Source organism: Pagrus major, chromosome 8 (assembly GCF_040436345.1).
Source record: "Pagrus major chromosome 8, Pma_NU_1.0".
Taxonomy (NCBI): Eukaryota; Metazoa; Chordata; class Actinopteri; order Spariformes; family Sparidae; genus Pagrus; species Pagrus major.
Genome location: NC_133222.1, coordinates 26,026,624 through 26,052,565, shown reverse-complemented (window position 1 = coordinate 26,052,565; position 25,942 = coordinate 26,026,624). Strand labels below are relative to the sequence as shown.

Sequence of the window (25,942 nt, the reverse complement as noted above, 5' to 3'; positions counted from 1 at the left end):
TGCAATTTATGCCTATGTGATTCGACAAACAAGCTATTATTTTATGTGTGAACCCCAACACCCACTGCCTGACCGTTTACATCAACTGAGTGTTAGCTAAAGGCTAGCTAGCTGTCACTAATTCATTCTTCCAATTTTGTCTAAATAAAGGTTAATAGGCTGTCTCTGAGGGAATCTGTCGATTGTCACTGATTGACAGCTGTCGTGTCACGGTGCCCCTCACTCACATCAAGGCCTCCAGGATGAGGAAAATGTGGGTTCATGTGGAATACCTACTGTTTCAACTTGGATCTTCCAAATGTTGTTTATTTCACAAATAAGTGTATACTTGTGTATAGAATGATAATCATGAATCAATGTTCATAGTTCCTTGCTTCAATGCTGAAATCTACCTGATGATTGTTGTTATAATCATCGAGCTGACATGTTCAGGTAAGTGCTTCCTCATGTATATGCTTAATGCTTTACTCATATGTGTGGGACTTGTTCTGGATATGAAGCGCCAGTCTCGTGAGAAAAATACAACTTAAGTTTTAAAAGTTATAAGACAGAGTCCTTGAAATTGCACCACATCACGTTAGGCTTTGAATTTTTGAGAAAATAGACAAACAGGTTTAGAATCTCTTTGTATTTTGGTCTAAACATAGCCATCATTCCCATGATCCACTGTTGCTGAAAAATAATGCTAACATCCTGTAGTCTGTCATCATGTTGTCATGTAGTAAAACACTTTGGGAATGGGAGGGCTACAAACAGTTTTAGCTCTACGAAGACTTTTTTTTAAGCTTGTTTCCAGCAAAGCGATATCAGTTTAAGTCCATCATAATTCAAGGGGTGGTAATGTTGTGCCAAAGAATCAGTGTACTTGCAAAGATACTCTGCAATAACCTGTTTAAAAGACTGGATGCAGAGGGAAACTGCTAGTCTGTGGTTGGATTCTGTATGGTACTTAAAGTTAAAACTGATGCTAGTCTCACCTCATCAACTCAATGAAAACAACTGAAACCAAAAGTGTGGACTGTTACATTAATACTGAGCAGCAGTGACAGATTTCTGTGTAAACTCACAGCATCTTGAGGATAAGAGCGAAGCAGCCCAGCACTCGGTCGGCCTGAGCTGGCAGCTGGATGGACAGAGTGTTGACAGCCGGGCTGACCAGCAGACAGTCGATGAGGTTCGGTTCACTGTCACCCCCTGATGGCCCGCCCTTTCGTCTGGCATTGGCCGAGTTGTTGTTTCGCTCCAGCTCCACCAGGATCTCACTGGAGTTAACGACAGATGGAGGAGGGGAAAGGGGCAGGGAAGGAGTTGGGGAGGAAATGGGAATGGACAGGGCAGGGTTTGTGGGAACGGGAGGAGGTGGCTGAGGAGGACTGGGGTTGGTGGAGAGGGGGAGGAGGGTGGCAGGAGGCGTAGGAGGCTCAGGGCGCAGTAGGCGGAGTGGCATTGGGGGCTTGCGATCGTTCTGTTGCTGGCATCCATTTCTGATCTCTTTTAGGCTGGGAGAGTTGTCCCGACTGCAGGGAGAGGAAAAGTGATAGGAGCATATATGAAACCTATACTCAGTAAAGGGACATCAAAAGAACAGTTCACCCAAAAACAGAAAATTCAGTCATTATCTACACTTCCCCATGCCAACGGAAAGTCGGATAAAGTGTCGTAGTCCACAAAACATTTCTGGAGCTTCAGAAATGTTTTGTGGACTACGAAACTTCACCATTGGCATGGAGGTGAGTAGATACTGAATGAATTTTCATTTTTGGGTGAACTGTTCCTTCAAGTGTCGAAGAACAGCAATGTCCATGAAAGACTAGCAAGAAGCTTAAAAATAACAAAGTGCAATTACAGTTGGGAGATAAAAGAGAGAGCGATACAGAGCCACGAGAGATGGCTACCAGAGTGATGGTTCCCTTGTGTGCATTGAGTTTCGGAAAACTTAGCTAACACTTTCCCTCCCTGTGGCAAAGGAAGCTAAGGAGATGACGCTAATTAGTTAAGATAGCCTAAGTCACACATCTGCAGTCAACAAAAACCCCTATGGAACACAACAGATACAAATAAGATTAAATGTACATCACTGGAATGAGGCCAATAAGAAAGATTTTCTTTCAACTATGGAAAAGTGCTCTATGTCTTGGAAATAGTTTGCTCTGTTGTACCATTATGCAAAAAATGGAATCCCAGATGTTGTGCAAAGAAAATTCTACCTTTTAACAAGTTTAGTGTAGGGTTGGTACACAGAGTGGATTGCAACTGCTTTTCATTCCCATGAATTTATATATTTGAAGATGAGATTGAATTAAATACCAACCACATTCAATAATTCTGCCAAGATTAAATATAAAGTTCATAGCAGCAAATTTTGTAAAATAGCTATTGAAGGCTTCGGTGTGTTTCGTCACTTGTGATACTGTGTATAGTCCAAAGAATGAAGAGGTCAGTTATCGGCCAAGACAAACCACTACAACAACCAGGCCTTATATGCAACGTCAGGGAAACATAATCATGTCATGATTTGAATGATTTTCTATTTAATGTTTGTATTTTAAATTATTGTTGATGTATCGTTATTGTACTGTAGAGGTATTCTTTCTTTACATGAACATGTTGGGACATTGCTAATTAGTTTAGGCTATAAATGGAACAACGTGGTCTGATGACATTATGGTAACTGACCTGCACTCTGGTAACATCTCCAATGTACTGTTCATACTGTTTCCTTCATATTAATATTAATAATATATAATATTCATATTAATTGATCAATGAACCAATGGACTGAGGTAAACAAAAGACTGAGCCTCCTGCCACACCAGCCGGATAAACAGGTAATAGATAATAGGAATTTTCAACCTTAACAGTGGCAAAGCTTTTCTCTCACACCAGTAATAAGATTCTAATCAGATTGTGACTGGCTGTATATCTCTCTTTATAACAGAGGTGTTACAGAGAATGTACAGTATCAGATGGTATGGGTTAGGGGATTATAGCTGCAACAATTTGCTCATTTCTGATCAAAATTGAAAAAATTCCACAACATGTGATTACAGTACTTGACTTACAGAACCTACAATTGTAAGGTTTATACGAGCACATCAGCACTGTCTGTAAATAAACGACAATGCAGTGAGCTATCTCTGGTGTAAAGACAATATAAAATCAGCTTTTAGGCATGTTTCATGTTGGGTAGGCTATTTTTGTCAGGATGTTCGTACATTGTCATTAAACGTGTAAAATGTAAGAAATGGCCAGAATTTGAAGGTAGCTCCAAAACTACAGGGGACAGCATTAACTCTGACTGACAACACTGAGACTCACTGCAGGCAACAGGGCTCAGCTAACCAGACACCAGACTGAGACTGAACATAGCTTCAGCTTCCTACTCTGTAGAAGAGAGAAACTTGAATTTGGAGGGTGTATGGTTTTATTTTTCTATTTAATATGGAAAAAAGGTGTAAAATGTTTCCTTTCTGGACATTTTGTGAGTTAAGTAGAGAACTTGCCACTCTTACATCTCTCAGCTGGAACTACGGGGGCGATCAGACTATCACATCTTTAGGTACAAAGTGGTATTAGGAGACAGGACGAATCCGTGTATCATTCGTTCATTCGTTTTTCAAAATAAAACGAAAAAACAATTCCTTTTCTCAGTATTCGTTTCCTAAACTAAAATGAAAAAACGGATAACGACTCGTTTTTTTCAGTTTTCGATTTTATGCTCAAATGAATAATGGAAAAAACGGATAACGAGCGTTTCCCGTTTCATGTTGCAAGCATTTGGTACCTACACCGGAAATTACCGTCACCCGGAAGTGGCCTGGAGCAAAGCTAACGTTAGCAGAGCCAGTCAATTCTCTGACGTTACCAGAGCGTGGTAGAAATCTCGGCATGCGTTTTACCATCCTCAAAAAGCTGTCCAATTATATCTGCATGATCCTCAAGTCCTGCCATTATTTTTGTTTTGCGCGCCCTCGCAGTACAGAGACAGAGACGGTCACTTCCGCTTCCGGCTCATTGAACTTTTTTCAGATCAAAATGGGATAAAACATGAAACGGGAAATTATTATTCATTTGAGCATAAAATCGAAAACTGAAAAAAACGAGTCGTTATCCGTTTTTTCATTTTAGTTTAGGAAACGAATACTGAGAAAAGGAATTGTTTTTTCGTTTTCTTATTTTTGGTTTTATTTTGAAAAACGAATGAACGAATGATACACGGATTAGGACGGACCGGCGCTAGCTGGTTAGCATGCTAATTTCAGGAGACATCTGTGCAACACAGTACACAGACATCTACAAGTCAACACTGTTGTTTCTTCACACTCTGTCGATAATGTTCATTTTTTTGAATGTTTTAAAGTAAAATTCAGCCATATCTTACAAATAGTCCCTTTAAGTAATGTAGAGTGCACTCAGGTAGCCTTTTTACGGCCCCAGGGTAGTTGTACCTTGTCTAGTCTTCCATGTTGCTGACCTTCAGGCCCGACAGATCTGAGCTGCTCAAACTACAGCAGTCAGATAAACAAGATGTCCTGACATGAGTGGAAAGGTAAGTGTATAAGCTGAGGGGGAGTTGAAAAACTGACAGGGTCAAAAAGAGTTTACAAACTCTGGAAAAAAGATGGGAATCGACCACATGTGTGTGTCCATCCATATAGCGAATACTGACCTGTTGATAAACTCCTCATAACAGGAATAAATGGCAGCGAGACACACTGCCACCAGGTTTGGCAGGACCCGTGGGTGAGGGCACTGCCCTGTTGGCCCGTGCATGCTGCAACACACAGAGGTCCAGGTTGGATACCATGGAAACCATTAACATAAATCCAAATCTTAAAATATTCATACTGAAATATATAATTATGTATTATCTATATATATTGACACATACATAATCTAATCAGACAGGGCATGTTCTCACATTCTACTGTGCAATTCATTTATTACGTATTACTTATAATGAATAAATAAAAAAAACTATTTGTGTATTTGCATTAAAGTTTCTTACCTGTGGACAAACTTCTTGACGACCTCCATCCCAGCATTCAGTTCGTTGAGAGCCAAGATGTACTCCTGAGTGAAGAGACGCAGTCGAGGACACTTTCCAAAATCCTGCCAAAAACAAGCACAGTGTTAAAAATACATAAACTAAATCAAAGTGCAAAAACAGAAAAACAGAACCTGAGGATTATGTGTATATAATTACCACAACTTTCTTTGGAAAGAACTTGTCTAAAACAGAGCGTGTGAAGACTTAACATCTGAATTCTGCTTGTGTGATCATTACAAACACATTTATCGAGTTTAACCTTGAATACTAAGGGATTATTAACCATAGGCATTGTTCTCACTTTATATCTGGGAGCTGAAAAAAGCATAGTGTTAATTAGTTCTTAGTTAACTGCTAATAAATGCAAAGTAAAGTCGGTATTAATCTTTATAAAGCAACAAAAAAGCAGAGTAAAGGTTTAACAGTGACATAACAGGTAAGTTAGTTAAACTCATTATCTGTGTCTGTCATGCTGTATGTTTGATGCTTTCATATCTCATTAATGACAACACTTTAACTGATGATAGGTTGGTAACCTTGTTCACCTATTGGGCCACAGACTAAAGAGAATGAGTTTATCCCAAACTATGAGATTTTGCTTTAAGGTAGATCTCAAAGACACTAGCAAAGCAGCACACTACATGAAATAAGCACTGCAGAGACATCAGAAAGCCGTACAACCATATTTTAGCATATATGTTTAAAATGGCTTGTTTTCTTCCCAGAGGTGACGACTTCATGCTGATTTGGTCTCAAGGGGCCTTATTACCTACTGAATAACTCTTATTACAAAAGACCTTAATTTAACAGAAGCATTTTCACATAATGACCAAAATCATTATATGCATGTAATTAACAGGCATTAAAAGAGGACTGGGCAGCGAAGAACCAGTACTAAATGACAACTGACATGTCTAAGTGCCAGCCCTACTACTGAGGGCTCCGGGCAGCTCCTGACAGAGGAGTTCTCACCATGTTATGTTTGAGGATTCTCTGGACCACAGGAGTGAACACTTCAATCACAACCATCGACCGCGGCCGCTCCCGACAGTGCTGCAACACAAGGGAATGACAGGAAGCACTTTAAATGCTTCAATCTGTTTAACTTTATTAAAGTAGCTGTAAGTTTGCTGTTGGTGCAGTTTGAGAAGCACGGGACCTCACCTTACAGAAGAACTCACACAGGTCAGGTGGTGGGTGGTTGTTTTCCAGAAGAGGAGCAATGGCCTGAACACAAACCAACACACGCGCACACACACACACACACACACACACACACACACACACACACACACACACACACACACACACAGATAGATGAATATTTCCATATCCTATCTCTTATTTACCCTGGCTGGGAGCCAGCAGTACAGATCTGGGCTGTCAGGTGCAGCAGCCTTGTAAAAACAGCCCACAGGTGAGCTACACAAACATCACGACCTCTCTCAGCATCAAACTCTTCTGTTCTGCCCAGATACCGCCATATGGGCATCGACAGCAACAATCGAAAACACACAAAAACACAAGTGTAACATGAACAAACACATGATGAGAATCAATATTTTTCTTCAGTTTAAAGACCGAAACAACAAGAGGTCGGACTCAAGGGTGTTAATTATTAACTTGAGCCTGACATCAGATATCAGTTTGTGGTGACAGTGAACTTCATACTCACCACAATGATGTTCTCATGATCCTGAGTGCTGAGATTAGAGTTCTGTGGGGAAGAAGAAGAATAAAGAACATCAGTATGTGTGTATGTACAATCAAATATCCTCACAAGCAAAGAATAAAGGGGAACTCTATTAGGAATTATACATTAGGATTTAGGGTTTATGGTCAAATAAGGATTGGTGTCACGTTTAGGTATGAGCCGGGACTGGTTTAAGGTGTGGTTGAGATTCCTGTTTTATATTATATGGCACTGTGTCATGCGACGTCAAGACTATCCAAACAGCTTCCCTGGAAAATTTTGCCTTAGAGGATATGACAGCAACATCAGAGAAAATAGACAAATCCCAACATGACAATGAGAGAGATTAGTCAGATCATGCAGTGCATTTACATGAGGCAATCATCTCTTAGGGCACACTCACACAAGGCAATCCGTACCATGCCCAAGCACGTTTGACCCCCAAAGTGCAGTTTGTTTGACTAGTGTGAGCGCTCCGTACCGTGTTCAAGCACAGTACACTTTCTTGGCCCTGGCATGTTTGGAAGAGGTGTGCTTCGGCACGGTACGGTTGCTCATGCACAAGCACAAGTACTGGTGCGCAATGTGGACATGAAGTATAATCATGCGTATGACGCCGCCTTGCATTATTGAGAAATCCAGGAATGTGAGAGGGCTATCTATGACCGAAACAACACTAAATAAGCCACAAAAAAGTCAATGAAGTCATGTTCTCTGTGTTGTGTTCTCTCTCTCTCGATTGTGCTGCAAATTGATAAAACTGTGTAATAAACTTGACGCTCCTACCAGCAGCTGGTTAGCTTAGCTGGTTAGCTTAGCACAAAGACGTGAAGCAAAAAACACTTGCATGGCTTGGTTTGTTTGAAATAAACACAACCTGACCAATCAGCACTGCTAATCATCATAGCTTTGTGAGTGATGTTCTGTATGAAAAATCTCAACATGTAAAGTATATAATAATATAATGTAGTATAATATATCTTCTGATTAGTAGTGGAGTAGAAGTATTAAGTAGCACTACAAGAATATGAAGCCCTAAAGTGAGTGTTCAATATGAAATGAATATAACCATATTTAAAATAATTGTAAATGTATATATATATATATATATATATATATATATATATATATATATATATATATATATATATATATATATATATATATATTTTATTATTTATTTTATTTTATAAAAATTCAGCTCTTCTTATTTCACCATTCTTATTATCATATAAATCATTTTACTAGAGTTCATTAATCATCCTTAACCCTTTTTCAAAAGTATTTTTTAACAATGAAAAAAACTTTTTTTTTTAAAAATTGATTATTTATTTAACAATGTCTTTTTTATTTTGAGGCTCCATACTATACTTAAGTAAATTGGTTAATAAGTGGGGCAAATTTTTACTTAAGTACAGTAGTGTAATTCTAAGTGCAGTACGGTAGGCAACTGGACGTTTCACCTCTCATCCAAGAGGCTTCTTCAGTTCTGAGCTGAGGAAGCCTCTTGGATGAGAGGTGAAATGTCAACAGGAAACTGAAACAGGTCCAGCTGCTTACCATGACCTGGATGACTGAGAACCTTCATCAACAAGTAGTGTAATTAGTTACTTTCCACAACTGAAGTTTATTTATTTTTTTGTTATTGGGATCATTTATCAAGTAAAGAAAATAAGAAAAACAATTAAGATTAGCTTTAGCTACAAGACTAATAAAAGACAAGTATGCACGCATATGTGTGTGCATGTTGCTACCTCAGCCAGCAGGGTGGAGATGATGTGCAGTGGAGCCTGGTGGATGGACTCATCCTGCAGCGGTGAAGTGAGAGCCATATCCACCAGCGCTCTGATCTCCTTCAGCACCACGTCCCAGCGACTTGGGTTGTTCAGGACCTTACGGTACTTGTAGATCTTTTTCTGTCAGAAACATGATATAATATGACTACACAGCAAGCATTAAGAATATCATTTCGTTTTCTGTAGCTGCTGACTGCATTGTTCTGTGAAACCAGCACATCAACACATCTGATACAAAGAATGATTATTTCCTATTTTTCACCTTTGGGTAATTTGAGTTTAGGCCTCTTTCATGTCACTACCTCTCAAATGCTTGTTGGTTTGGCACAGGAGATTGTAGTTCAAAATGGTGCAGTGAAAACACACAAACAGGAAATGTTTGTTAAGCCTACATATGATGGTCCCTTTGTGTATATGGGCAGTGCTTTCTATGTGACAGCTTTTGATTAGTGTCTGAGAAACAGTGCTGAGTGTGTCGGAAATTAAACAGAAAAAAATTAAAACTATAGGAAGTAACTGTGAGCTCTACCATTGTGAACTACCTCAGGCATACTTCCTTGTATAGCTTTATTTAGCTCAGTGAGCACACCATGGCTCTTGTACTGACAGATTTAGAGTCTTGATCCTCATAAAGGTCTGCAAAGTGCCATAAAATGGTTTGAAAGACTGAAAATTTGTAATACAGCAAGAACCCATTTTTTGGACTTCAACATGATCAATCAACATCAAGTTTAATGCGTGTGGTCATCCTAATAAAGTCTAAAACATATGGAACAATAAAGATGAGAGGGGGTTAAAGGCCTCAACATGACGCTGTGATGAAAAAAATGACAAAATAAATAGTTAAAGACAGTAACCTTACCTTCCACTGTAGGGAGTGAAACCACTGGTCCCTCAAGTAGCTGTTTGCAGCCTGTAGCAACGCGCACACACATAAATACACACACAGACACACACGCCAATACAGAGAGACACAATAAATTTGTTAAATGTGATCTCAGGTAATAGAAAGCAAACCCACAGACAATGAATTCATAACATTGGCTCTTAGTCCTGAAAGAGGCAAAACAGAAATGTCGGCATCTGTGTAAAAGGTTCACAATAAGTCAACAAGTACTGCAGTCATTTTCTACAGTCTGTCAAAACACAGTTTTTTTTTCAAGACCTAATCCAATTTTGAAGCCTTCACATTTACAGGTTTGACTCACAAGAGTGTGACCTAAATTAATATTTCTGCTGTAAAAAAATACCTTTGTATCAAATTAACTATTTATTTACTTTCCCCTTTAATTTATTCATTCATTCATTTTAAAATGTATTTATTTATTTTGTCCTTTCCCATGTAACATTTTAACATAATATATTATTTTATGCCTACATTTATTTCATACATTGTTTTTGGTGCATTTAAATGCATATTAATCAATTTATCGAGACATTTATTTATTTTATTTATTATTTCAATGCTTTCAGTCCTCCATACAAATGCTGTCCCATCCCTATATGTTCTGTTATGCACAGGGTGTTGATTTCACTTTTAAATCAGCTCCGTGAGTGTCTGCTGTGAAGACTTAATATTAGTCATGAATATAAGAACATGTGCGTGTGAAACTGGTTGTACCCAATCATAACGAATTGTACCGAATCGGTCCATAATACAAAGTATGATCCCTGAATTGTACCGTAGCCCATGTATCTAGATACAAATCGGATCATCTTATAAGGGAGAGATGCACACCCCTACAAACAAGCTATTATTTTATGTATGACCCCTATCACCCACTGCATGACCGTTTACATTAACTGGGTGTTAGCTAGAGGTTAGCTAGCTGTCACTACAACATTCTAGAGTTGTTCCGATTCTGATACCGGTATCAGGAATGCTGTCGAAAATGCAGGTATCGGTATTGGCGGGTCTCTACAACGATCCGATACCACATCATTTAGAAATGGGACCCTGCTACATCCCACTTAGCTCTGTCACCTCTGCTTAAACTGGAAATCAATTCTTCTGCGTTGCTCTAAAAGCCAAACCGGAAATTGCGTTTGTTGCCCCTGGCAACTACTGTTTTTAGAGCAGCGAAGAAGAAGTTGATTTCACGTGAGTCAGACGGAGCTCGCAACATGTCAGCTATTTGGCAATATGTTACTCTGGATAACCCCACCAGTAAAACAGCCACATGTTCAGTATGCAAGGCTGTCATTTGGAGGAGTGGCACGAGTGCTGCCAATTTCAACACCAGCAGAGAGCACGACAAACTGCTCTCCCCAAACTGTATGAGACAGTGAGGAAACACATATCATGTAGGCTGAAAGACGTGCAGGCAATCAGCTTTACTACTGACATTTGGACCTCTGATGTGTCCACCATGTCTTTGCTGAGTGTGCACACTGGGTGGACACTGTATAGCCGTCAACATTTGTCCTTCCAAGTGCGGTGCTGCAAGGAAGTGAGTTCTGTTTTAAGGGAATTATTTATTCTAAGAAGAATGTTGTATGGCAGTGATTCTTTGCAAGGTTTTACCTGAGCCAGGCCATACAACAATGATAGCAATCATATCATATCCATACAGGGTTGGTAGTATATGCAGCTGTTCAAAGAAAAAAATCTTCTTCTTTTGTTTTTTATTAACACCCACTGGTATTTGTTCGGTCCTCGGTATCAGCCGATACCCAAAGCCCAGGTATCGGAATCGGAAAAGATTTTATTGTAAAATCTCTAATTCATTCTTCCAATTATTAATTCTTAACTGTCCTTTTTTTCTAAAATGAATTTACATCACCAGTGCTGTTTTATCAAACAATGTTAATATGCTTACATTTAATGACATTTCAGGGATAAAATAACTTCAATTTATGACGGTCTTTTAGGAATTCTGTCTAAATTATGGTTAATAGGCTGTCTCTGAGGAAATTTGTGGACTGCCGTTGATTGACAGCTGTCGTGTCACAGTGCCCCTCGCTCACAGCAAGAGGCCTATGATGAGGAAAATGTCGGCTCATGTCAAATACCTACGATATTAACTAGGATCTTGCAAAGTATTTACTTGTGTATTCATATCAAAAATAATACATAATAAAACGTTAAAGATGCAACACAGCCCTCTCCTCTCCTCTCCTCCCCTCCTCCTCTCTCCTCCTCTCCCCTTCCCTCCCCTCCCCTCCCCTCCCCTCCTCTCCCCTCCCCTCCCCTCCTCTCCAACCAATGAGTAATGTGTTGCCATAGCCCTAGCCAGTATGTTGGCAGATTGGGATTTCAGTGTCCACTCTCTTTAGAGTTTTCAGGTTGACTTACTATCTTGATCTCTAAACGTTTACCCTCCTCAGTTTTCCATGACAATTAAATCTTTTTCAAATTTTCAAAGGTTCTTTCCATAGCCAGAAAACCATGTCTTGGGTTGTGGATGGAAACCAGCACATATTTTCCTTTGAGGCACAAACTGAATTGCCCTGGCAGTGGTCCAAACAGCTGGCAGCAGGCATTGGCAAACACAGCTGAAGACATGGATATACACGGTTGACCCCCATAATGGATTGAATTGTGTATCTGAGGCAATTGGGCTAATGGGTAACAGTACCAAATGTGCTCACTCAATGGCTCTGGTTAAAGTGGATACAACATTTTCTCAGGAATTCAGAGAAGTCTCTCAGAGCTCAGAAAGCACATGGTGTAAGGTGTTCAGTACGGTTCCAGTACTGTACTGAGTCTAAAGCATTACTCTCGCACTTTTTTGATCATAATAGTATCACCAACCAAATCCACCACAAATCTACTACTAAAAATAGATACCAATGGGGAGTAATCAGGACCCAAGTTCCCACTATAGGGTTATCTTTAAAATAGCATTCTAATCAATTATCACAGGCCACTGACCAAACAGTGGTCAGTAATCAGGCAGGCCTCTGCCTTGTCCCCAGATATTCAATCTGTTTATACAAGTGGGTTTTGTGATACATGATAGTGGATACAATGACCTTGCGAAAGTTTATACTTTAATGAACTGGTGCCCCAGAATTAATGCCAGATTACACTGGCAGTTTCAGGCAGGGATCATGTGTTCGTATCCTTTTTGCTGCACTGCTGATATACCCAGGACTCAGCGTGACAAAATAATTATTTTAATTAGTAACCCCAAACATGCATGATGTGATATTTTTTTTATTACCAATGAATGGAATGCCCTGTGTAATGCGAAAGGGCCGCTTATGGCACCAAACACACAGAATGAACACCCAACTCTTTAACATGCAGCCGCAGCCAAAAGCTTTTAAGGCTAAAGACTTCAAGCCATCATTTACTAAAAGTTTATCAACAGTACAGATGTGTCTCACAACTTATAATAATACTTATATGCAACCATTTTCCGAATATTAAGTTGAGTATTACCAGTATATTATTAAACAGCAGAGGAGAAGGCAAATGACTAGCTTGCAAAGAAAGCTGAACATATTGACAACTATTTTCAGGGGTTGGTGTTGACTGTGTACCTGTGTTTTGGTGTTTCTCTGCCACCTAGGGCCAAAAATGGAACTGGTTTTATATAGTTTATGTTGTAAACTAGCAACTAAAAGGGTCAAACCAACCAAAAACTTTACTCAGTGTACAAAGGACTGTGCAGTTAGGCTAAACACACAGGTGTATTTAATCGAGGAGCTGAGCTAATTAGCCACTTTAATTTTTTCACTTAGCCTATCATGAGATCGCATTTATTTTTCCACAATCTTAGACTGTTCTTTTTGTATTACTAAATTGAACAATATTACATGAGAGGGTGTGCTTTTCTGTGTCACCACAGTGATGCATGAACACCAGACTCAATACTGTAGTGCTCGGCAGAAAAAGCTTTCAAGGCTAAAAACTTTAAACTGCTATTAACTGCTATGCTAAAAATGTTTTGGTTTTTCAATTGTACATTTATCTCACAACTCTAATCTTATAATCATATTAATAGGCAGCTATTTCCAGAAAGTACTTTGAGAAAATAAGCTAATTTACCTGTCCAGTACCAGCAGAGAGCAGAAGTGAATGACTAGCTTGCAGAGAAAGATGAGCATTTAAGTTAGCAACTATTTTCAGGGGTTGGAGACCAAAACAGAGTTAAAAGAAGATTGAATATTGGACTTACATTTATCAGTGGATACAACATGACTCTAGTGGGATACTAATGTGGCAGATATAAAGGCAAACATTGTTTGCTTACATGTTAGCCAAAAAGCATTATCTGGTGATATGGTGCTGAATGTCTATCTGTTGGCCTGTTTTGATATCTTCTGCCACCCAGGGCCAAAAATGACGGCCTGTGTGGTTTTATATGGTTTACAATAGCAACTGAAAGCGTCAAACTATGATTTATGTTACTTTACTTTAAAGGACAGTGCAGTTAGGCTTAAAACACAGGTACATTATATTTAATCAAGTAACGTTAGCTGAGCTAATAAACAACATTCTTACCAGGAGAGTGCATTTAGGTAAACAAAGGCTTCTTTATTTTACTAAAGTCTCAGACTCGGTGTGTCTAAATTGGGATTTGTAAATAGCCAATATTCAGCCTATTTTACCTGTGACAATATAAACTGAGTTTGATTGGTTGAATACTAGAATTGATACATTCCTTTGCTTGGTATATGTAAAAAATCTGTCTACAAAAACTTTGTTTAAAAAAATAACATTGAACAGAATGGCCATAGGGAACTTATGTAACTTGTTAAGCCCAAGTAGAGCCAAACTTGGTAACATATAAGTGAAAAATATAGTTTGGTACCGGAGAAATTTTAATTGGCACAGATAGTGCCAAAATGTGGCAAAATGACACATTTGGAGATTCTGCCTGAGTACTCTAGACTAAAACCTCTCTAATTTTGCTCTGATTCACTTTATTAGCATAAAAGTTGGCAGAGGTAATGTTGAGATGTTTTGCTATGGTATGCTAGAGATTGCGAGCTTGTTGTGTGTCCACTTCATTTACTCAGACCCAGTGACATATATACTTATACTTACACATCTGACCAAATATTTCAAGTGTTCCCTTTATTATGATACCTTGATAATTCGAGCTTGTAGTTCCAGAGATACACTGTTAATTGTGGGCATGTAATTTTCGAGCAGACCCAAAATAGAGGCTAGTTCTCAACAGCTCAAGAATAATTCATACTCTAGTATGCATTTATAAACAGTTAACTATGCGATGACCAGGGCCATAAAAATATTTCAGCGTAACTGACACGTTACTCTTTCCTAACTGTGTGTTCAGTGGTTGTTGGGTGGTAATGGCATTGTGTTTCTCTCGCAGTTGGTTTGTAAAAACAAACAGCCAGCGGCTGAGCTGATGCAGTGGATTGTGAGCCGTAGTTTCCCCCGCTGGTAAACACACCGCCTGGCTGTCGCAGCTGCAGTGTCTTTGGGCTCATTAGGTGAAGCAGACAGGACAGGTGGCGGAGCAGCGGTACGGCAGCCCACCCTACATACCATCAGCCTGCTCGCTCCACCTAACGAGCCTAGAGTCACTCTGGTAGCGAAAAGTGTGTCCGGAGAATGAGTGAAGAGGTCCGAGTGTTACTACAACTCAAACACTGCCAAAAACAGACATCTGTGTAAGCTAGCAGTTTGAGTCACGCATTGAGAACGAAGCCAACCAATCAGAGGTGGAGTAGGGCGGGTCTTATGAGAATGAGTCTGACTTTTGAGAAATATGACTGCATCCTCTGTTGTCCAAACACAACAATACAATGACAAGGAGCAATAGTAGAATGCATTCATACTGATTTCCCTTTGTTAGATCCATGAACTTTACAAGCAAAATAACCACATGATAGGTTGGTCGATATCACACTCCCACGACAGTATTGCGGCATTTTTTTAATTGCAGTATCACTAAATTCTGTATATCGCTGCATCCCTACTAATTACAAGGACCTTAATATAAAGTGTACTAAACAAGCAAAAAGCAGACTGTAGACACATGCATTACCTGCAGCAGGACAGTGCCACCAGGGAAGCTGAGCTGGACACAGTACTTTGGAGCATTGTCCCATGAGAGGAGCTGCAGGTCTTCTATGGAGCTGTAGGACAATGACGTCTCCATGTAACCAGTGGGCTGGAGAGGAGAGAGAAAGCAAGAGGATATTAGTCTGCCACTGTCTAACATTTACAGTACATATTGTAAATTTAAACAGAGCCAGAGGAGTGAAAGGCATTCATTTTACTGGCAGTCTGCTGGAAAGACAAAAAGAAACATATCCTGAGCTAACCTGCCCTGGGTAAACACAAGGCCAAACAAAACCTCCAAACACTGCATGGCAAATGCTGTTATACAGTACACAGAGTAGTCTTTATCAGCTGTGGTGACATTTGACGTAGTTCCAAGTGAACAGTCATTGAATGCTGAAACAAAGTGGAAAATCAATTTAGCAAAAGCATTAATCACACAAACATACAAACATCACCTACAAAGACATTGTTCATGTAGCTTTAAGTCAACACACACATGCACGCACGCACGCACGCACGCACACAAACACACACACAAACACACACGCGCACACACACACGCACACGCACACACACACACACACACACACACACACACACACAACCCAGTGTGATACAGAGCTCTGATCCCAGTCTCACCACTGTGAGAGCTGAAAGCAGATGCAACTGAGTGACAGGCCACAACCTGTTTGCTAGTCTCAAAATGATTACAGAAATGCTGACAAATGACCACAAGTTTCCGGACTTAGGAACAGAGGAGTCTTTAGAGCGAAAAAAAAGAACCTAAACAGATAAAAATAACGAGGCTGACTGAAAGCCACAAGGAAACCGAGCTTGTATATCTTCTAACCCCCAGGAGAAGTTTGAAGAGAAATGTTTAATGCCACAGTATGTCTATAATAAGACGTGTCTGTCAGTAATGCAGAAATGGCAGTAAATGAATCACCAGTTAATTTCCCAGACATGAGCGTCACTACATGACTTAGTACTAATTATTGTTGTTGGGAGACCAACTGTATATATCCACACAAATGGGCCCTGCAGCTGTCATCTGCAGTGGCTTTTGCACCCTAATCAGACAGCAATGCTTTCTGGCATTTATCAGCAGCATTTTTTCTTTTACTTTTCATTTTTCTGAGGCCATTTATATTAAGAAAGCTTGAGATACTCAGAGTGTTCTGAGAATGCTCTGGTTGATATTTTCTCTATCTCTCTGACTTTTAATAGAAGAGAAGAGTCAGCTCTCTGCAGCTGAGTGAAAGTAGAAGGTTTCAGCTGGATATGGCCATCAGGTCCTTACAGACCGCAGCAATGTAGTCACAAACCTTTGTGCAACTTATTTCAGAAAATGATTGTCTTACATACATGGATTCTATTCTGTGTTGTCAGTGGAGAAACAGATTTTAAAGTGTGATTGACCGTTCTCGAGTGCGTCACCTAGTGACAGATAAAGACAACAGCGAAGATAATGGAAGAAGTGTATACAACTCCATTTTATGGGTCCAGAAACTTCATCCCAAATTACCACAATTATTATCTCAAAATGTAAGGAAAATTTACCTTAGCCATATTTAATAGTAACATGCTGCTATTTTCCAATAAGCAGTCAATAAATAGCTGGTAATGTCTTTAATACATTTCCAGGAAACCTCTGGCTGGTTTCCGCTTAATTTCTGCTGATCATGACATTTATTTTCTGCCTAACTTCCCCTCAGCAGGCCACTGAATTGAAGTGAATTGCTGCAGATTCATTTCCAGCTAGTTTATGTCCAACTTCTGCAAGTCAGTAAACTGTAGTACATTCTCACCAATTAAACAGAAACTAGATAGAAATTAAAATGACATGATCGACAGAAGTAAAGTAGAAACTAGCTGGAAGTTTCCTGGAAAAAAGATTTTTACCAGCTTCTTATTAACTGCTTATTGTAAAACAGCAGATAAAACGTAATCGGGGTAATTTTCAATAAATGTTGAGGTAATTATTGTGGTAACTTCAAAGAAAAACTGAAATCTTTGAAATGCCATGAATTTTGCAGACCTGTACAATGAAGTGTTACCTAAACAACAGCATATCTCAGTGGATCTCCAAGACATTTCATTTAAAAGACAGTAAAACCAAAACTGTAGTTTTTATGGGAACTGGATGAGGACACAGCAGGTTTCCATCAGGTGAAAAGTAAAAAGGAAGCTCAAAACAAAAAAGTGAATTAAGTGTTGTTGACTGTGTCTTGGAAATGGCTGATTCAGTATGAAACTGGCAAAGAATATCAAGTTGAGTGCCTTCTGTCTGATTTAGCCATTTTAAGCAAAGCAATATACAGTTCACATGTGCACATCCTTAATATTTAGTGTCCAGTTTGTACTCTTAAATCAGGCATTGCATGGGTTTGCTTTTAAAGTAATTATGTACAAATAATTTTGGGAAATACTCTTATTAGTTTTCTTGCTAAGAGTTAGAGAAGATGATGATTGGTTAGGCATAAAGACTGGAAACAAGAAGGAAAAGCTAGCTTGTGTCTAAAAAAAAAAAAAAAGAAAAAAGAAAAAGAAAAAAATCCTACCAGCACCTTTAAAGCTAACTTATAAACACATTGTATGTAATTTGATTGTGCATAAAACATTTTGAGGGATAACGGTTAAGTAAGATATACAGGACTGTGGACTTTTTCCCCATCTCTTACACTGAAATTACTTTTTAGAGGATCTCCTTGCAGTCTGTATAGCTACATGTTTATTTTTAGTTCCCTCAGGGGTTTTTAAAGTATTTATTAGGGTATAGATTTTGCCTCTGTATTAGGAAGCAAATGGGTACGACTAAAGGATATAGTAAATTAAAAACTCATTCATTACTTGTTGTATAGTTGTATTTTTCAATAATAATCTATGGTAACAAATTCCCAAGGCACACCAGGACTTGCCTCACGGCACACCAGTGTGCCTCGCCACACCATTTGGGAACCACTGCTCTACAGTATCATGTGTGAGTGTGTGCTCTGTTATGACTCATGACATCATGGGTGTGAGTTTGAGGCCAAAAAAGGCATTCTAAGGCCTTGACTTGTCTTGTTTAACTGAGGCCAATATTTACAGATATTCAAAATGTAAATATACAACCATTTATTCCAATATCGAATTCTTGTCAGAGAGGGAAAGGCTCAAATTTAGAAATAATAACACTGTAGAATGAAGAAAATAATAAATGAATGGTGTAATTAATAAGAAATGGCCAGAATCCTAAGGTAGCTAAACTATAGGGGGCAGCCTAACTGCTTGCTGTGGCTCACTATACTCTTAGGCTGTAGCACCTAGCTGCAGTTAGCAAGTAGCTCAGTTAGCAGTGGAGCTAAATGGCCCTATGGGGAGTCTGTCCGCACTGAAACCTCAGCTCACAGTAAACAGGGCTAAGGTCAGGACTATGACTCTGACCAGATGAGAGGACACAACAGGCGTGAAGCAGCAGAGGAGCGACAGAGAGTTGGACGTCAACAGCAGGTGAAAACAATGTGCAGAGCTGCAATTATTTTATATCTTATTCTGTGAGTCGAGGATTTATTTTGATGATTTGGTGATTGTGGAAATACAAAGACTGTTTTGATGAGTTTCCGTTGAGTTTGAATAAAGTGTGTTTTATGCTGAGTTAACAAGGGAACGAAGCTCATCTTATTTTTTGTCCTTTCATGGCTTTAATTTACAGGACAGTGACAATTAATTGTGACAGTAATTGACAGGAAGTGGGATGGGTCGCTGCAGTGAGGACACAGCCTCTACCAAACGAGCTACCAGGGCGCCCCATTCATTTCTTTTATTTTCTTGACATTTTGTTGATCATTGTGTTTACTTATTAGCATAAGTAGTGAACTCACACACATCTCCCAACTGAAACTACGAGGCCTATCAGTTATCACCTCTTGAGGTACAAAGTGGTCTTAGGAGACAGGACAGGGTTAGCTAGGGGACATCTCTGCAACACAGTACATATGCAACAGTACAGTACTGTTGTTTCTTCACATGCTGTTGATAATGGGAGTTATTTTATCTTGTGTTTTTAGCTAAAGATCTGGCCAAACTGCCCCTGAATTAATTATTTGGACTTGAGTCTGATTGTCGCATTTGAACTGGTTGAGAAATATGTTGCTCATATACATGATACATATATACATGTCAATATACAGCACAGTGTCCATCTCATCAGAGGTAAACATCCAAATAATTACTTTCATTATGATATGAATAAACTGGTACTGTCAAGCTACAGTCAGTGTTTCAGTAAACAGTCCTCCGCTGCCTCCCTTCTTTTTCTTCTTCTGCTGCTGCTGCTGCTCTCAGACAGATAAACAGCCTGTCTCTGGCCTCCTCCACACACACTGTCACGGCTCTGCTCAACACAAACACATCTGAGTAGTTACATGGAACGCCTGCTTTTGCCAGAGCGTCTCTCTGCAGTTTAGTCCAGCAGACAGGTGGTTCTCTGTATTTGCCTCCATCTCACTCTCTATAGAGCAAACAGGCAACCCACCCCTCCCCCCCACCCAACCAACAAACACGCTATTCCTTTATTTACACCTCCCTCCGCCGCTGATTGAGCAAGCTGGCTTTTCTGTCTCACCCCCTCCTCACACACAAAATCCCTATTGTGAAATTGCACACTTACAGGATTTTCATTACAGACGACGTCCACAGCAAATATTGGGTCTGGGCGTGATGTCTCATTTCCTTGGAAGAGTAAACGTCAGCCCCTGCCTCTGTCCATCTGACTGTCTGCGTGTCTGCGTGTCTGCTGTTTTTGAACGAGTTTTCTTGCTTGAGTTGGACACAAACACCACACTTACACGACAAAACTGCCAAATAGCAAAATATGCAATTATGTGCTGAAAGAGATAAATAGTGTTTTAAGGCAGAGGCAGAGCAGAATGGAGACAAACAGAAGGAGCTTCAATTTTCTGATAACCAGCTGAGGTTACCATAGATACTCCATCCTGCACAAGAGCATGCAGTGATTGCCTGCCTCCCTTTACCCTACTCTCTCTCTCTCCCTCTATGACTCTGTCTGTCTGTCTGTCTGTCTGTCTGTTTTCAAATTGAATGTTTTCCTGCTCACAGTTGTCTCTCTTTCTTTTCTCATTCTGTCTCTTTCTGTTCTGCTTTCCATCGTGGAGGAGGGTTGGAGAAGGCTACAGCTCCTCTTGTCTCCTCTCCTCACTACTGTGTTGCCATAGAAACAAGAGGATGGAGATGTATGTTATGTTTTTTTCTGTTTCCAGAAGCAGACAGGCGGCAATGTTGGAAGGAAAAATGAAAGAAAGGAGGGAGGGTAAAGACAGATGGAAAGAAAGCACAATCTATGCACTGTATTTTCAAAAATATGTAAGACACCAACTCTGATCCCAACACATCACTCCGAGGGGGACATGAACAACTATGTCTCACTGTTGGGTGACAACCTTCTATCAAATGTCACCTTTGTAGAGTTGAAATTTGTTTCAGGGTTTCATCCTTCAGCTGACGTCAAAACATAACGTTTGTATAAATTTGTGGGCTACAAGAATGTTACTGTAATATTTCCCCCATAGTAAAGGATCAGTAAGTTTGTATGACTTATACCATTTACTGCACATTGTGTTTACTATCACATATCATTAAAACAATCTCGCAAAGTGCAAAGGTGTTTAAATGTGTATTTTCTGACATTTCAGGCAGCCATTAGCCTGCATACATTTCACTACAGAGGGTAAGTAAGCAAACATGATGACCTAAATAAAGCAAGTCCTTTGTCTGCAGGTTCACTTTCATACTGTGCAGATAAGAATGGAAACCAGTGGTAAGACTGTAGGGTGTGAAAACATACAATGTTTTTAAAAACCTGCGAGCAAACAACACCGATATAGTAGTACTGTAGTCCTTTGAATAGTACTGAACACAATGTTGAAATGTTAAAAGATGGGACTAAAGGTAGTCAGTAAATGCCAGGATAAGACCCGGTCTATCCAAAGCCTGCTACATCTTCTTCCTCTGTGCCGTGGAGCTCCACAGAGCCCAACACGATTAGAAACACACCAGTGAGCCACACAGTGGTACTGGCTAACGTGTTCCTTCATTACCATGAACTGTTGTTTATTTTGACTCAATCCCGCATTCACTATCCTGCTGCCAGAAATACTCACTAAAGCACAATACATGTGTATTATTTCAACACTGAACATAGTCCCCTATAAATGTACAATTTCCTCCTGTTTGACTAACATTTTCTAAAAACTACAATACCCAGCTGTTTTAGAAAAGTACTGACCTTTTTTATTTATTTATTTATTTTTACATTTCGACAATTTGCTTCGTACGTCTTTAGTCGAAACAAATGGGTTTGGGGTTGTGTGCCACAGACAGGACAGGGAAGGCTCAAGTCGAAATCAAAATATAGAAAATATAGAAAAACAACAGCCTTCTCCTTTAACCTTCAGGTGTGCTGTTGGAAGGAGTGTCAGCATGTGTAAAGTTGAGTTGAGTCACTGCCTATCAGCTCCTGATATGTTATGTTCACTGAGCACTGCAGGGCCAGGAAACTTTCTAATTGGGCCTTTGATGAGTCAGAGCAGGAAACACATGAGTGGAAGACAGAGACAGAAGAAAGAGGATGTATAGTGAGGAGACGGAGGAAGACTGAGGAGCGAAACAGCTGACTGAATCAGTCTGAGCTGCAGAGGAGGCAGCAGGTATCAGGTGTTTAGCTCCTGCTGACTGCGTCAGTTCACTGAAGAGGTGGAGCAGGCACTTTAAAGATCAGTTCACTACATACATACCTGGAACAATAGACACTGTAGTAGTGTTAGCATGTTGAGACTGGAGTAAGGTTTATTATTTCTCGTTTCATATTGAGAGTTGCTTATATAGAAGGAATTTAAAAGGTCCTCCCTATCTTCCTTTTCTCATCCCGCCATATTCTTTACGATCGTTTTCTTCCTTCCCTCTTCTTCTTTTACTCTTGTACTGCTACTCTGTTTCATTTGGTTTCCCTCTTTCCTTCTGTACTTTTTTCCTTCCTTCTCTGGTCCCTCCTTTCCTTCTTTCTCAACCATTTCTTGCCATTCTTGTCTCCTCCTCATCTCTTCCCTCTTTTCCATCTCACCTCTTCTCTTTCTCCCTTCCTTCACTCTCTGTCCCCTTTTCCTTCTCTTCTTTCCTTTGCTATCTCGTTTTTCTCCTGTACCTATATTCTCCTACACTCCTCTTCTCCTTCTATTCCTCCTTTCACCCTTCCTTTGCTGTCTCCGTTTCTTCTTTTTATTCCCTTTCTCTTATTTTCCCTTTTCATTCCTTTCTCACCATTCATGCTTTTTCTTCTCCAAACTCCAAATAATCCTTCTATCCTGGTCTGCTTTTACTCCACATCCCTTCTTCTGTCGTCCTCTCACCCACTTCTTTTACTCCGCTGCTCCCTCTTTCCCTGGCCTATTTCTTACTCGTTTACTTCTGTTCTCCAAACTTTTTTTAAACCTTTATTTCCCTTCCCTTCTAAACTTTTTTAGTCTTGGTAACCTTGGTCCATCATTGCTGTTTATCCTAATAATAATAAACGACTAATCACATTGTAAAAAAAGAACTCTGGTTTTGATAAAGCAGCAAAGTTACAAATTATAACATATCTGTATCCATAAGCTGTTACACATTAAGTATGTAAGCACATCGAGCGAGACAAAGACATTGTGGACACTGGTTAAAGTTTGGTTTGCAGGAAGTCTCCGTGGTCTTTTGCAGCCACTCTGTTTGCATCACACAGAGCGACAACAACCCTCCTGCTGATGGCAGATAGCAGTCAACAAGAGGGCATCTGAGTGCACATTTCTTCCTGTTCCTATCATTAAACAAGCGTTATCATTTCACATCCTGTCTCATATTTAACAATAATCACACAACAGAAGTTTCAAAACAAAAGGACATTTAGCAGTGACCCAGATTTGAAGGGTGTCCGAGGTTATGTGATCTTTTTGTTCAAAGACCTTTGCTGTGGACAACACATTGATCACACACAAACAGAAAAATGTCTGTTCAGGGTATTAGCCACACCACTGAATTTGTCTGTGATGTTGTCGGGCATTAAGGAGTCAGATCCCTGAACCATAAGCTGCTCTACTTCTCGCTTTGGGAAGGAACAACAAAACTGCTGCCCGTAAACTTGGAGGACAAAAACACAGCTGAGCTGCATCATCGTCAGCTTGCGTGTAGGCCTGCACAGAGTGGATGATAGAGAGCATTTCTGTTGAGTTAGCTGTTTGGTGACGCAGATCTGTGGTTTGACACTGCTACTTTCTGTGAAAACACAGTTACAAGAAACATCTAGAGCCAAAGAATTATATGTCTAAGTCTTGACTCCCTAAATAAAGAAATTAATGACAGCTTCTACAAATTACAGCCATGTCTGTTATCAAGAAGTAAGACTGCATGTCCATAAAAACAATGAAGCAATACAGTCCTATGAGACCCTACCTCAGTACTACAAAATGGTGAGTTGGTTATACGATCGTCAACAGTTTCACAATTGTTCAATCTATTTTTCAAGTAAAAATTTGCTGTTTTGTGCTTCTAAACTGTAATAATTTGATGCTTGTTGGGGATTTGAATTTGGGGACTTGTTCGGCATGTGTGGAGGTGAGCCAAACTAGCATTAACATGGTTACATTCCTACAAAAGAAAAGGTCAGAGCTGTAAGCTTGTTTAGGTTGGTATCATTAACAACAGGCTAGTGTGTAGCATGTAGGCTGCTAACTTGGAAGGTGCCGTTTCCCACAGGCAAGGGGGATTATGAAATTGTATCTTGGTAGTTGGCCATTGGCAGGCTTATATCAACAGTCTATGTCCGGTGAGTCAGTTGGTGGTGAGAATGTGCCAAGAAATGTAGCCATGCACACACATTTTAAAGTTAATGTCAACACAGCTGTTAGTTTACAAAAAACCCTCCACAGTTTATTTACAGAATATTAGTAGACATCACCAAAAAAATTGCAAATAATCAAATTACCACACATTATATGAATCATATAGGGCCAGGGGCCCTGGAGGTCCCAGGGGAGTTTCCCAAATTGCAAACTACAGAAGCAGTCTGTCGCCTCGTGAGGTACAAAATGGTCGAGGCTAGCTGGTTACCTTCAGTAGGTGTCTCTGCAACAGTTCATAGCTGTCTTCGATATAATGTCAACTCTGTTGTTTCTTCACATTCTGCTGGTAATGTTAGAGAGGACCTGTGTGTTTTACAGGTGCAATATTTAAGCATTTTTGTTGAACATTAAAAAGACATCTAAAATTATCAACAAAATGTGAAAAAAAATACCAGTTTCAACATTACGTCATCTATGTATTGTGTTGCAGAGAAATCTCCAGAAGTCTTTAACAAGTTCTGGTGCTCTGAGCTCAGTCTGGATGGAATGCATGGCTAACCAGGCTAACTAACTCAATACATGCCTTCAAAAGTTTGATAAGCTGACTATCATAGACTTTCAACTAAAACATGAAGAGATCTTGCAATGTGGCCGAAGTTAATATTTAGCAACTGCACAGAATGACGTCAATATCAACTAAACACACAACATCTGTGACAACCCACCACAACAACAAAACAACAACAACCAGCCTAAAAATAAAACAGAAACAACCACAACAACTAAAACAACAGCAGTAACAGTCAAACAGAGACCGCTACAACAATCGCTACAATAAACAAAAATCACATGAAAAAAATTAGCCCACCGTCAACAAAACCAGCAGGACAATAATTATGGGAGTAACTTCAGCTCAGCCCACCACTTACACAGCAAATGGGAGTGTAAGAGCTTAGATCCAAATATAACGCCAGCCCAAACAGAACTGTAAATCAGACTGAAGAACCGTGCATCTGCGGGTCTACTTATCAAGGAAGGATACAGTGGAAAATAAGCCTACAAACTGTAGCAGCAGGCCAACATTCACTATTGTGCATGAGCATAGGAAGCATTAAAAATGGCGGTGGGACAAAATTACTGGAGGTTTCAGGGTTTTACCCTACAATTTTTGTGCATTTGTATGAAGTGTATTTGTCATGTCATGTATTGTGGTGAATTTAAACAGATGGACTGATACTTTATTTGGATATAGTTGCATGACAAAAATGATCAGTAGGCCTGCATTTTACAATTTCATCCAGAGGAAGTGCCGCAGCTCACATATTTGAATATATATTAAAAAGCGTGTAAACTGATTCAGTGATTAATTTATAATAAAAATGGTGGTGAGTTGAACAGCAAGGCACTAAAGTAAATGCTCTCCGAATTGAAATGTACTCAGAATGATGTTATGATCGCAGTATATCAGCTTAAATGATGCAATACTTTATTTGCATCAAATTATAATTGTAATTAAAAAGTAAGTGTAAATTGATCAATATTTCATAC

At 39.6% G+C, this 25,942-nt stretch overlaps 1 protein-coding gene across 1 annotated transcript in view; it reads right to left on the bottom strand.

Moving 5' to 3' along the window:
* cmip (c-Maf inducing protein) overlaps positions 1-25,942 on the bottom strand; it is a 61,480-nt gene that overhangs the window by 21,550 nt on the left and 13,988 nt on the right. The window contains exons 2-10 of the mRNA XM_073471599.1: positions 15,508-15,633; positions 9,402-9,452; positions 8,498-8,659; positions 6,726-6,767; positions 6,215-6,277; positions 6,023-6,103; positions 5,009-5,112; positions 4,670-4,774; positions 1,068-1,517 (exon numbers count right to left, since the gene is read on the bottom strand). Coding sequence (XP_073327700.1) covers positions 1,068-1,517; positions 4,670-4,774; positions 5,009-5,112; positions 6,023-6,103; positions 6,215-6,277; positions 6,726-6,767; positions 8,498-8,659; positions 9,402-9,452; positions 15,508-15,633 — 1,184 coding nt within the window. The remainder of the gene's footprint in view (positions 1-1,067; positions 1,518-4,669; positions 4,775-5,008; positions 5,113-6,022; positions 6,104-6,214; positions 6,278-6,725; positions 6,768-8,497; positions 8,660-9,401; positions 9,453-15,507; positions 15,634-25,942) is intronic.